Genomic DNA, 13,752 nt, shown 5'->3' on the forward strand with positions numbered 1-13,752 from the left:
CGGTAACAGTGGAGGCAACAGCCAGTGAGACCAAAGAGAGTTGGGGGCCGAAGCAATCAGCACCAGCGAAGTCCCCAGAGTACTATAGAAGGCTTTTTGAGGACAAATATAAGAACCTGACAAAAGGGAACCAGATAGAGGTGGTTCCAGAGACACTGATGAAGATAAGGGAGAGATCAGTGTCCCTGCTGACTCTGAATGCCACCGGAAAGGGCCTTCTGGGAGTACCGAAAGACCGCATGATGGAGCTGCTGGGGGAACTGAGGATCCCCGCTCAGTACGCCGTTAGACGCTTTAACGCCATGTGGGAGGTCCTCTTGCCAACAAAGGACGATGCAGAGAAGCTGGCAAGAGGGGATCTCACATGGAAAAACATCAAGGTACGGCCAGAGTACCTTTCAAAGAGGAGGACGCTGGTCACAATTACAGGGGTGCCGTGCTTTCTGGAGGAGGAGCAGCTGGGGGCAATCATGTCCCAATATGGAGAAGTCGAAGGCATCGAGGCGGTAAAGGGCCCCCGGAATATAATGTCGGGAGACTATAAGATCAAAATGAGGCTGTCCCGCAAGGAATTCCACGGGATCCCGGCCCAATTCACCTGCGAAGGCTGGTCACTCGCCGTCATTGTGGAGGGCAGAAGACCCCAGTGTTGGCAATGCCAAAAAACAGGCCACGTAGCGAGGTTCTGTCCTCAAAGACAAGCCGGAATAGCCGAGACGGGCAAATCGGCGGAGAAAAACCCCCCAACAGAGTCAAGGAAGGAGGAAGCAGCCCCAGCAAAAGAAAAGTGGAGCACAGTGGCGGCCAAAAAGGGGGCAAAGAAACAAGAGCCGGCTCCACAAACTACAAGAACAGTGGCAACAGCTACAAAAAGAAAGGCGAGAGGAAGCTCCTCGGGCTCAGACAGCGAAGGGGCCGAGGACAAACAGAGGGAGAAGAGAGAGAAGAAAGACGACAAGCAAGACCAGATTACTGAGCTTCAGCCGCAAAGCCCCCAGGAAGAAGATCAGCAAACCCCTCCCCTATTCACCACTCCTAACGAGGAAACGGAGCAAATGGAAGCTCCAGTAGAAGAAGTTGTCCAAGAAGCCCAAGAGGAAGAAGCAAAGGAGAAAAGGCTGGAACAAAAGTCGGCAGCCCCGAGGGAGGGGAAAACCAGGAAGCACCCTTTCCTTCCCGGGGAACAATTATGCAACGCCGACTTAAGTAACGCGGTCTCGGATTTAAATGGGAGACAGAGGCGATACTTAACGGAACTGGAAAGTCTCCGGAAAGTGGACGGAAAAGAGGTGACAGACCCTAGGAACTTCCAGGATGCTCCGTCTATTATCACTTTCGTCCGGGTGAATAGGGGAGGAAGAGCGAAGGCGCTATGGCGCATGATAGAAGCAGCCAAGTCGGCCTTCGGGGGCCTCAAAATCGTGGACGGGGAGCACCCATCACTTGGAAAAATAACAACACAATGTGAAGGGAGGGTCCCGCTTTATGTTCACCCCTCCCTTTATAGGGCTCTGAAAATGACGTTCCCCTTGGACGTGGGGGGCCTGGCTCGAGACGGACGGCTTACGTCCGACCTGCTCACGGGCAGTCTTGGTCAGGCCTTCGACGTCCTCACTCCCGAGGACTTTAGACCCTTAGTTGAGGAATACTTCTAGTTAGGGAATCATGGCCTTGAACCTGGCTAGCTTAAATGCGAGGGGCATGAGGTCTCGAAGCAAGGCTGCTCGCGTGCTGAGGGACCTCATGGCCCTTGAGGTAGACATAGCTGCAATACAGGAGACCCACTTTGTTGGGGCTGGGGACTGCGATGTGCTGGTGAACGATTTTGATGTTTACTCAGCATATGGCAGTTTCCATAGCCGGGGGGTTTCTGTGTTAGTAAGTCGCACCCTATCTGCGACGGTTACACTTGTTCATGCGGACGCTCATGGGAGGCTGGTCGTGGTTGATGTTGCCGTTAGCAGCAGCGCATTCCGGATCATGGCAGTTTATGCGCCCAACATCCAAAGTGAGAGGGTTTCCTTTTTTCGGCGGGTGGAGGGGTTTCTCTCTTCGGGTCCGGAGCGAGTAGTTTTAATGGGGGACTGGAATGCCATCCTGGACCCCAAGTTAGATAAGGTCGGGGGGCCTAGTGGGACGGGTAGGTGTGAAAGCAGCCTGTCTGACCTGATGGCCTCGTGCGATCTGGTCGACAGGTTCCGTCTGGATCACCCCGGGAGGGAGATGTGGACGTGGCATACTAGTGCGGCCGCCAGTCCAAGTACATACTTGGACAGGATGTTAATTAGAAGGGGCGACGTAGATTTTCTATCTTGTCCCACGTTCCACTGGTTAGGTCATTCGGACCACAAACTTGTGTTGGCCCGTTTGAAGTTAGGTAATAGGCCTAGGTTGGCTGGCTACTGGAAGATGAACGCCTCCTTGTTGGAGTCGGTCGACTTCCGGGAGCAGCTGACGACACTAATTCAGAGGGAGTTAGTGGGGGCGGTTACCGGGAGTAGGTGGTGGGTTAATCTTAAGGTCACCATTAGGCATTTTTGTGTCCAATATAGCCAAAGCCTCGCTTTAACTAGGGCTCGGACCAAAAAGCACCTAGAGGATAGATTGACCCGGGCGGTGGCAGGGGGGGATTCCCTAGATCTAGCACTAATTAAGGGGGACCTCAGTCGCTTGGCTAGCGAGCGATATGAAGGTCAAGTAGTTAGGGCTAGGTTAAATAGAGTCTCCAACGAAGCCGTGAACGTTGACGCTGTTGAGCGTGGGGCCGCTCTAAGACGCGGCTCGGATGGGTACATTCGGGAGGTGAAAAACCTGGAAGGACGTTCTCTCGTGTCGACGCGGGAGATCTGCAATGGGTTTCGGCAACATTTGGAGGAGCGCTTCACCAAACTACCCAGACTCCGCGGCCAGGAGTTTGGCAGCTATTTAGCTGGCTCGCCCCGCCTTAATGCGGCCCGAGCGGCTAGTTGCGAGGGGGTGGTTACGGAGCGTGAGGTCATTACTGCGTTGAAGCAGGTTGGCCACAACAAATCTCCGGGGCTCGATGGTTTGCCCTACGAATTGTACTTGAGGCTGTCGCCCATGTTTGTGCCCCTTTTGACGGGCGTGTTTAACCACTGGTTTGCCCAGGACTCGATCCCGAGGCAGGTAACCAAAGGAGTGGTCACGCTTCTGAAGAAGGGAAACCAACATGGAGGGGGGAACTTAGAAGACTATAGGCCCATAACTCTGCTTAACGCAGATTTTAAGATTTTGGCCCGTATTCTTGCCAACCGACTGCAGGTTGTTATCGACGAGTTGGTCGAACCGGATCAGAATTACGCTGTGAAGGGTCGAACAATTCAAAACAATCTGCACTTGGTGCGCACGATAATAGAGGGTTTAGAAGACGACACAGAAGCCGCGCTGATCAATTTAGATCAGTCCAAGGCGTTCGATAGGGTGGACCATGGGTTCCTGAGGGCTGTTGTGGAGGCCGCCGGCTTTGGTCCGGACTTCCGCAAGTGGATCTCCGCCCTGTATCGTGACCCCGCGGTGGTGGTGCAAGTCAATGGTAGGTTGTCGGAGTCCTTTGGGGTCTCCCGGTCGGTGCGGCAGGGCTGTCCGCTGTCGCCTCTGCTCTATGTCCTGGCGTTGGAGCCCTTCCTTCGCAAATTAAGGGACGAGGCGGCGAGACCAGTCCTACGCGGCATTGCTCTACCTGGCCGCCGATTTGCCAGGGTGTCCGCGTACGCCGATGACGTCACCGTTTTCGCAGCCAGTCGTAACGACATCGAAGCGGTGATAGAGGCGATCGCTGAGTACGAAGTTGTCACAGGGGCCGTGATCAATCGCAGCAAGTCCGTCGGCCTGCGGTTGAGCGCCTGGACCGGGGTAAACTCGCTTCCAGGTGCGTTCGGCTGGACTGATGGCCCGGTTAAGATCCTCGGTGTGTGGTTCGGGCCGGATCTCCAGCTGGACAAGAATTGGTCGGAGGTACAGACTAAGGTCGAATCGTCTGTCGTGACTTGGATTCGGAGGAGATTGTCCTTGAAGGGTCGTGCGGAGGCATGCGCCACTTACGTGTTTCCGTTGATCCTTTACCGTTTATCTGTTCTTCCCCTGCCTGCGGACCGCTGTAAGGCTTTAGAGCGACTCCTTTTCAAACTGCTCTGGAAGGGAGGAAAGCCGTATGTCCGTAGACAGGTCTGTACGCAGAAGCTTAGCGAGGGAGGCTTGGGGATGCCTGATCTGCGCAGCCATCAACACGCAGAAAGACTGGCGTTCCTGAGTCGGACACTGATAGAGGAGGCACCCTGGGTTCCGGCCGTGCAGCGCGCTTTCCCACGGCTATTAACCAACCCCGCCGCCGAAGGTCGCCGTCGACCAGCGGGGGAAGGGCGCTTCCTGACCGAATGCCGAGCCGCCCTTAGGGCATTGCCGGGGTCCAATGACCTTGCACGGCCTAGGTGGAGGCTATATGAGGAGTTAGTGGAGGGTACCGCGAACGACCCGCTGGTGGAGCGGCTACATCTGTCGAGGGGGGAGGTTCTCTCGCTTTGGAGTTGGGCGCCCGCCAGTAGCTACATTAATAATTCAGAATTTTCGGTAACGTGGAGGCTAGTCCGGGATGCGTTGCCTCTCTTCGACCGACTTGCCAGGGATTTCCGGGATCCCGATTATTATTTTCCCCCGTGCCCACGCTGCAACGATGAGAACGAGGACGAAACGCGTGAACACGCGTTCTTTCTTTGCAGCGGGGTGCGGAGTCTCTGGAGGTATGTCGAAGGGGTAACGGCTCGCATCGACCCCGAGCGGTCGGTGCCACTTGATTTGGCGTACGTGGTTGACAATGTGGACCCGCCGTTTATCAGGGAGAAACGGGTGGTGTTTCTGGCGATACTGGCTGTAGCTAGGTTAGTGACGTGGGTTACACGTCTGAGCATTGTCTATGAGGGGCAATCTGCTTCCGATCAGGATCTGGTCCTTTATTTTAAGCATCAACTTAAAATGAAAATCAGATGTGATTGGAAAAGATTGCCCCGCATCGACTTTGATAGGAGATGGGTGCACAACACTAGTTTGTGCATCCGACGAGGAGCCAGGTTCGAGTTCGTGTTTCCACCCTAGTGGTATTGTTCCTAAGGTGCTGAGGTTTGGTTTTCTCGGAACCCAGCCCCTTATGTAAAGTAATATAAGGTCAACCTTATACGATGGGTAGGAGTAGGCTAGGTAGGTGTTTAACCACCAAGAGTGGATGGCTTATGCTTTATTAGGGCCTAGACTAGGGTAGTATGCATGTTATCCTGTTCCCGTAGTCTTTTTATTTTTTTCGTTAGATTGGCACTAAGAGAGCTTCCAAAGATGCCCAGTCCACTTGTTTATTTTGTCCCCGGCCTATTTTTGCCCATTACGCACTTTTTATCTTGGAAGACGCCATCCACCCCGGTTTACCCCAACCCCAAGTTATTTTTCACACATACCCTTAGGTCCTCCACTCCCCTCTAGGGAACGACCTGCTTGCTTTCACCTCTTCCCCCCGGGGGAGAGGAGCGGAAGACAGTGGGCGTTTCACACGACAGACCAGCTATTAGGTAGGGAGGGTCCCTTACTAACCTGCCCCCATAGGCATTTTGTTTATTTGCTTTCTTTTTTCTTTCTTTTTGGGTGTTTTCTAGTTTGCCCCCCTCCCCATCATTTCACCCCCATTTTTATATATATAAAAAAAAAAAAAAAAAAAAAAAAAAATATACTTTATTTTGTATATAAACAAGTTTTGTTTTGTTCCTGTACATAATTGTTTTAAAATTTTTCAGCGTGAATGTCGCCCGCCATCCGTGTAAGCTGGGGAGCTGTTATTTTAAGTAGGTCCTGGTAAGAATGTAAGGCGGTTATGCAAATAGTGCGTGAGAGAAACTCTAGTATAGGTTTTTACTTAATAAAGTACTTGCTATCAAACGCAAGTCTAGCCTAGGACTAGCAAAGACCCCTATTTTTTCCCACTTCCCCCCCCCCCTACTGGCCCTGGTGCCTAAGTTGTTACGGACCCCAAATAAGGCCTTGGCAGTAGATAATGCCAAGGTCGGGGCCGTAACGACTAAATAATGGCTTGGTTCTCATGCAAAGCTCCGCACTTGCTCACGGTTCCCTAACCGTTCGACGCTCGCGCAATCACTGTGACTCCAGTCTCACCACTGTAGCAGTCCAGTCCACTACCACTACAGTGGCTCCGGTCTCCACGCCGTAGAAGTCCACTACCACTACAGTGGCTCCGGTCTCCACGCCGTAGAAGTCCACTACCACTACAGTGGCTCCGGTCTCCACGCCGTAGAAGTCCACATCATCACCACGACTCTGGCCTCCATGTCGTCTGTACCTTTCATACACTGACTTCTTCCTTCAGTGTCAGTCCGATCCGAGCGTCCGTCCGTACTTGATGAACACTGAACCCTCAGTGTTGCCAATTCGCCGTCCGTACCTCTCATACACTGACTTCTTCCTTCAGTGTCAGTCCGATCCGAGCGTCCGTCCGTACTTGATGAACACTGAACCCTCAGTGTTGCTAATTCGTTCGTCTGTACCTCTCATACACTGACTTCTTCCTTCAGTGTCAGTCCGATCCGAGCGTCCGTCCGTACTTGATGAACACTGAACCCTCAGTGTTTGCTAATTCGTTCGTCTGTACCTCTCATACACCGACTTCTTCCTTCAGTGTCAGTCCGATCCGAGCGTCCGTCCGTACTTGATGAACACTGAACCCTCAGTGTTGCCAATTCGCCGTCCGTACCTCTCATACACTGACTTCTTCCTTCAGTGTCAGTCCGATCCGAGCGTCCGTCCGTACTTGATGAACACTGAACCCTCAGTGTTGCTAATTCGTTCGTCTGTACCTCTCATACACTGACTTTTTCCTTCAGTGTCAGTCCGATCCGAGCGTCCGTCCGTACTTGATGAACACTGAACCCTCAGTGTTGCCAATTCGCCGTCCGTACCTCTCATACACTGACACCGTACTCAGTGTCCGTCCGATCTGAGCGCCTGTCCGTACCTGATGAACACCTAACCCTCAGTGTTGCCAATTCGCCGTCCGTACCTCTCATACACTGACTTCTTCCTTCAGTGTCAGTCCGATCCGAGCGTCCGTCCGTACCTGATGAACACTGAACCCTCAGTGTTGCCAATTCGCCGTCCGTACCTCTCATACACTGACTTCTTCCTTCAGTGTCAGTCCGATCCGAGCGTCCGTCCGTACTTGATGAACACTGAACCCTCAGTGTTGCTAATTCGTTCGTCTGTACCTCTCATACACTGACTTCTTCCTTCAGTGTCAGTCCGATCCGAGCGCCCGTCCGTACCTAGTGGATGCTGAAAACTCAGTGTTGCCAATTGTCCGTCCGTTCCTCTCATAGCCTGAGGCTAACGTATCAGTAACATCTCAGTCGGACCCAAGTCAAACAATCACCCGCATCAGTTACCACGCCAATTCCTCCGACGTCATTCCAGCTTACGGCGAACCGACAAGCATCCCCCTTACCGAATACACCGGCGACGGATCCCGGACCAGCATCGCCCAGTGAACAAATTTGCATTTGCCACCCTTTCGTTTGTTTAAATAAAAGGCGAATCTTCGTCTTTAAACTAAACCACCAGAGTTTGTCATTTCTTCTTTGTCCTGTTGTTTCATTCCTTGTCCTGGTGTCTGATATATATTTAGTTGCACGGTCAGTTGGCTAACCACCTTCAGGCCTCCCCGCAACAGTAGTCGTAAAAATTCCATTTCTTTTGTAATGTTTTCATTCTTTGGGCTTTGAGCTTAAAGACTAATTTTTTTTATAGAACCTCACCATAATATGTACTTTTTAATAAAAATGTACTTGAAAAAAAAAAAAACTAGAAAAAATTGCCACAACTTTCTTTTTCAAATCTTTTCATCTAATGAAAATATGGTTGGTTTTAGCGCCGTAAATTGTGATATGAAAACTGAAACAATTCTCTTAATAGTCACATAAAGACTACGTTTTGTATTATTAATGTTATCAACTTTGTTACATTAAAAAAAATCGTCGCAGCTTCTTTTTTTTTTTTTTTTTTTTTTTTTTTGATGTTTTGATTTAATAAAAAATATCGTTAGGTAGCGTCCTATATTATGAGATGACAAAAATGAACGAATCTCTGAGTAGAATGGAATTGTCTCCCTCTGCACAATGACCTTGTATAAAAAAAAAAAAAAAAGCGCCCAAAAAAAAAGATCAATTCATAGAAACTGTTCTTCGTTAGGTTAAAACAACCGTCTTTACATCAAAATGTCTTACACATGGGAAATCCTCTCTCTCTCTCTCTCTCTCTCTCTCTCTCTCTCTCTCCCTCTTTCTCTCTCTCAAAAAATAAACACTAAAATCTCTGACGTAAGACAATAACAAAAAGGGGATTTCCCTGTTTATAAATAAGATAATACTGTCTAACAGTCACATGACATCATCACGTGCTTTCATCCAGATCTAGTCATCATGTGTCGGCGTAGTTGTTGACCATTCGTTTGCGTTACGTATTAAAAAGTGTATATTAAAAGAAAAAAAGAAAAGGAAGTGATAATTTTTTTATCGTTTTCTTAAATGATGGGCCATTTTTGTATTTGAATATATCTATTTATTTTTTTCATTACATCGTTAATTTTTTATACAAAAAATATTTTACATTTATTTATTTTTTAAATTTATTTTACGCGGACTAAACACATTGTCATCATATTTTGTTTGTCAACAACTCCTTTTCGTATATTTACAAGAAAAAATACTTTTTCTATTATTCGGATTTTTACGTTATAGATGGGAACAGAAAATACCTCAAATCGATTGAAATTATTAAAATAATAACAAAGTAAGTTTGCAACATTTATTTATTTAACCATGTCCTTTATATAATATATATATATATATATATATATATATATATATAACTCGACTAACAATAAAAACAATTATTTCTTATTAACATTTTATTAATTCCCTTTTTGTCTTATCTGTATTTCTTTCTCTTTCAGTTGTACGATTTGCGGTTCGAACGAGGACCCGCTCCAGCTCCATTACAGTCGGCTCCCAGAATAATGCCTGGGACGATGCCATCGTCCGCTGAAGAATTCCATTCGTCTGTGGAAAGTTCACCGTTGTTGGGGGGAATTCGCTCCAGATACCACAACTCGTACACAGATGAAGAAGACCCTCCAGCAGAACCCGTCACTGTACGTATATTTATACAAGAAAACTTATTTTTAGTCGACAACTTGAGTTAAGGTTTAAAAAAAAAAAAAAAAAAAAAAAAACCTATAAACCAGAAGAATCGCAAAGTCAAAGTCCGCAGCAAACAGTATCTAGTCAGATTCAGTCCCTAATTTAAAATTTTATCCAATTCCCAGCGAGAGTTTTAGGATATTTAGTTCTCTCCCACTTCAAGAATTGTAACACCAGGGTTGTAAAATGGTATTGAGAAGTCAGCGCCCCTCCCCTCGAGGAGGGGCACTTTAACCTGCAAAAAGTGCCTGAGCAGTCCCAGTCCAGTCGGCATTCCCCGGTAAAGATGCCTTGTCTCGCCTCAGCAAAACTCTCCTCTAAATCTGAGAGGGTGGACTTCCTAAAAGGTACTTGTACAGTTTAATCAAGACATTAAAAAAATGAAAATATCGGAAAAAGTTTAAATTGTACGTATCCGTTATGGAATGAAGTTCCCCGAAAAAAAAAAAAAAATCACTTAATTTCATCAAGTAGTTTTTTCTTTTTTTTTCTTTTTTACAGGGGGGAAAAAAAATTCTTATGATACCGAGCAAAAGGTTCACTTTTTAGAAAGAATGAGGAAGTGTCGGCACTTTAAACTGAGTTATCTCCCCGTGGCGTGTTCTAAAAATCCACCCCCCCCCCCAATTTTTTTAATTCAAAGATGTAACTAACGTGCTGTGTTTTTCTGCTGTAAAAAAAAAAAAAAAAAAAAAAATCCTCGATCAAATTAAGTGATTTTTTTTTTTTTTTCCGCAGTTCAAAACGGATACGGATTTTTTCTCGATATTTTCATTTTTTTAATGTCTTGATTAAACTGTACAAGTACTTTCTAAAATTACACAGAACAAGTATTACAGTATTCAAGAGGGACTAGGTCATTACAGGAATACAGGAATGATCTAAATCTGTTGATTTTCCGGCGTGAGTTCCAGTTTCTACAATTAAAGTGAAAGAAAGTAACAAATCTAAATGTTATTTCAGTACGGATAGTAAAATACGGAAGATTATTTAGAAACCCGTTCTTAACATGGAGAGATGGAAGAGATTTTATTAACTATTCTGTACTTTCACCTAACAATTTGATAAATTAATTAATAAGAATTAGTACAAACACAACCTGGGGAAACCGCAAGGCAAGAGTAAGAAACTCAAGACATGGATTTTTTTTAATATTAGGAACTGAATCTGAACAGACACCGTTTGCTTCGAAGTCTGTATTAGAGATTCTTCTGATTTGTCCGAAAAGGAGAATAGTTTAAAATGTTTGGTTCTCAATGTGTTGAAGTATCAAGGTCTAGGCAAGACTGGAGTTTAGGTGGTAAAATAATCACTCACCCTTTATTGCATAAAAGGAACAAAACTCCCTAATCACCGTTATGTTACTATGCCAACAATATAAAAGCAATGATATCGGTATTTCAGAAGTTAAGTTTTAAATAAGCAGAACTTCATTTTTAAAAAATAAACAATATGAAAACAACTTTAAAAAAAAAAGGAATAAGCATTTATTTTTTTTCATTTTTTTAAACAATATATACAGAACTTTTTAACATTCACAACTATTTTAAAACAGTTTTTTATATATTTTAAACAGAACTTTTTTGATGCTTCAGAACGGAATTTCGGAAATCGTACAACTGAATTTTACATGAAAACAATGGTATTTACGTTTTCCTCGTATCTTTAAGATGATTATATCCAGAAATTACGAAAATCGATAAGGTGGAAAATTATTTTTAAAAATATTTAAAAAATAGAATTTCAAGAAAACGATCGTATTTGCTCATGTAAGACACAAGAGAGTTAAAAAGGGACGGAATTTTCCGTTTCGATATAAAAAAAAATGGCTGCAATTTTTCACCTGCTTACGCGATCACAGTTGCTTAGTTGGTACTTGTACAGTTTAGTTAAGACATTAAAAAATGGAAATATCGAAAAAAGGTTATATTGCACGTGTCCATTCTGGAACGAAGTTCTCCGAAAAAAAATTCACTTAATTTCATCAAGTAGGTTTTTTTTTTGTTGTTGTTTTTTGTTTTTGTTTTTTTTTTTTTTTTACAGCGAAAAAACAATTTATGATACCGAGCAAAAGGTTCGATTTTTAGGAAGAAAAGCTAGAATTAAAGATGGGGAGGGAGTATCGGCGCTTTACATGGAGTTATCTCCCCGTGGCGTGTTCAGCAAATTTCACAATGGTTGACTTCAACGCGCTCTCATGAGAACGTGTTTTTCCGCTGTAAAAAAAAAAAAAAAAAAAATCATTTAATTTGATCGAATAGTTTTTTGCTTTTTTAACTATTCGATCAAATTAAATTAATTTTTCGGAGATCTTCAGTCCAAAACAGATACGTACAATATAACCTTTTTTCGATATGTTCATTTTTGAATGTCTTGACTAAACTGTACAAGTACCGTTTAGTTTAATAATTCAGTAATATTTAGATAATTTCGATTGCATAATTTGGAAGCTAACATTGTAATTTATTAGGATTTAAAAAAATCTGGTTTGTATTACTGTACACATAGATTCGAAAAAGTTGTCAGAAAACAAATATATAACAAATAAATGTTATCAAAGGCAAGATAAGTTACTTTTCAACCTAACTGGATATATTTTTCGTGTTTTTATTTAATGTAACATGTTTATTCAGCTCGAAAAACATACTATGTTTACCGATGTATTGGAAAATTCAAAATGGCGTCCGACTCTCTCTTTAACACGGTAAGTTTAGGAAAAGGTGTTAGAAATAATAAACTAGACAAAATACTATTAAAAACCAACCGAATATATGTCAATCCATGTCACGGTAACATATTGAGCGAGTTTCTAACAGTATTTTGTCTAGTTTTATATTTATAGCACCTTTTCCCAAACTTACCGTGTTAAAGAGAGAGTCGGCGCCATTTTGAATTTTCCAATAAATCGGTAAACAGTATGTTTTTCGAGCTGAATAAACATGTTACATTAAATAAAAACACTGAAAACATATCCTGTTAGGTAGAAAAGTAACTTATCTTGCCTTTGATAACATTTATTTGCTATATATTTGTTTTTTGACAACTTTTTCGAATCTGTGTACAGTAATACAAACCCAAAAAATCAGTAGAAACCATTGTTTTTTTCTCTGAAAACTCCATTTATTGACTGCCAAATTTCATTCTGATAGTGTAGAAGCGCCCCTATTTCTTTTTTTAAAGTTTTGAACAATATAAAAAGAACTTTTTATAATTTTAAACAATGTAACCCTTTTTTTTAATTTAATTTACATCAATATAAACATATTTTCTTGTATTTTGTTGTTTAATTTTTAACAACATAAATAGAACTTTGGTGTTTATGTATTTTTGGTACCACGCTAATTTAAAATGGTGGTGCTAATGCAGAGTGATCCGCGCTATTTTTTAAAATCGTGTTTCCACATTTAATTAAAGTTTTGATGTTTTTTTTTTTTATTCAATTCTAAGGTTAAAATACAGACTTGGTACAAAACACTCTCCCCATGTTAAGAATGGCTTTTTAAATAACGTTATTATTTCAGCACAGATCACTCTCTGCATGAGTACCAAAATAGTTTTTTTCAGGTTAAATTAAAGTTTTACGATAACTTTCTTATTAAATTGTTAGGTGGAAGTAAAGAATAATTAGAAAACACCCCCTCTCTCCCTATGTTAAGAATTGCCTTCGAAATAATGCTATTATAGCATGGTACAATAAATACAGAAGTACCGAACTTTTTACAATTTTACATGGTAAATTTTTACTTGGTTTCTATCTTAACATTTTCCTTAAAATTACGACTTTGATAGGTTTTTGGATATGCTGAAAACGAATATTGCATTTAAATTTTCTGTTAATAAGTAGTTTTATGAATATTGAGCAATATAATTTTTATTTGTTAAACGTGGTGGCCATAGTTTTTAACTTTTAATTTTACACAACAGAAATAGAATTATTTTTAATAATTTTGAAAGAAATATTGTTCACAAACGTTTTTTCAATTTTAATTTTTAACAAATGATAAACCTTTTTACATTTTTTATTTTGAAAGAAGGAAAAAGTAATAAATTTCAATGTTTTTTTTTCAAAAAATTTAAAATAATTGAAAGATAATACAGATTTAAATAAATAAATTGCAATAGAATGTGTGCTTAAACTACTCATATGATTTAATAATAATCACGTGATTCAATTTTGAATTAAAAAATTTCACATTGCTTAAAATTATAAAAAGTTCTATTTATATTGTTTAAACTTAAACTTAAAAAAAGTTCTTCAGAGTTTAAAATTAGAAACAAGTTCTATTTATATTGCTTTTAATTAAAATGAAAAAGGTTTTCATATTTTACAATGATAAAAAGTTTTATTTATATTTAATATTTTTTTTATATGTTCCAATGATTTAATATTGTTTATCATTATAAAAAAGGTATTCATTGTTTAAAATTATTAAAAAATTGTTTTCATGGTAACGTAATGGTGATTACAGGAATTTAGTTCCTTTGG

The 13,752-nt window shown here is 42.4% G+C and overlaps 1 protein-coding gene across 1 annotated transcript in view; it reads left to right on the forward strand.

The window, feature by feature from the left end:
- Positions 1 to 8,461: 8,461 nt before the first annotated feature.
- Positions 8,462 to 13,752, forward strand: part of LOC145286220 (H(+)/Cl(-) exchange transporter 7-like) — a 142,048-nt gene continuing 136,757 nt past the window's right edge. The window contains exons 1-2 of the mRNA XM_080135028.1: positions 8,462 to 8,856; positions 9,020 to 9,217. Of these exons, the coding sequence (XP_079991154.1) occupies positions 9,083 to 9,217 (135 nt within the window). The 5' untranslated portion in view covers positions 8,462 to 8,856; positions 9,020 to 9,082. The remainder of the gene's footprint in view (positions 8,857 to 9,019; positions 9,218 to 13,752) is intronic.

Source organism: Euprymna scolopes, chromosome 10, assembly GCF_053919585.1.
Source record: "Euprymna scolopes isolate OS-2025 chromosome 10, ASM5391958v1, whole genome shotgun sequence".
NCBI classification, from domain to species: Eukaryota; Metazoa; Mollusca; class Cephalopoda; order Sepiida; family Sepiolidae; genus Euprymna; species Euprymna scolopes.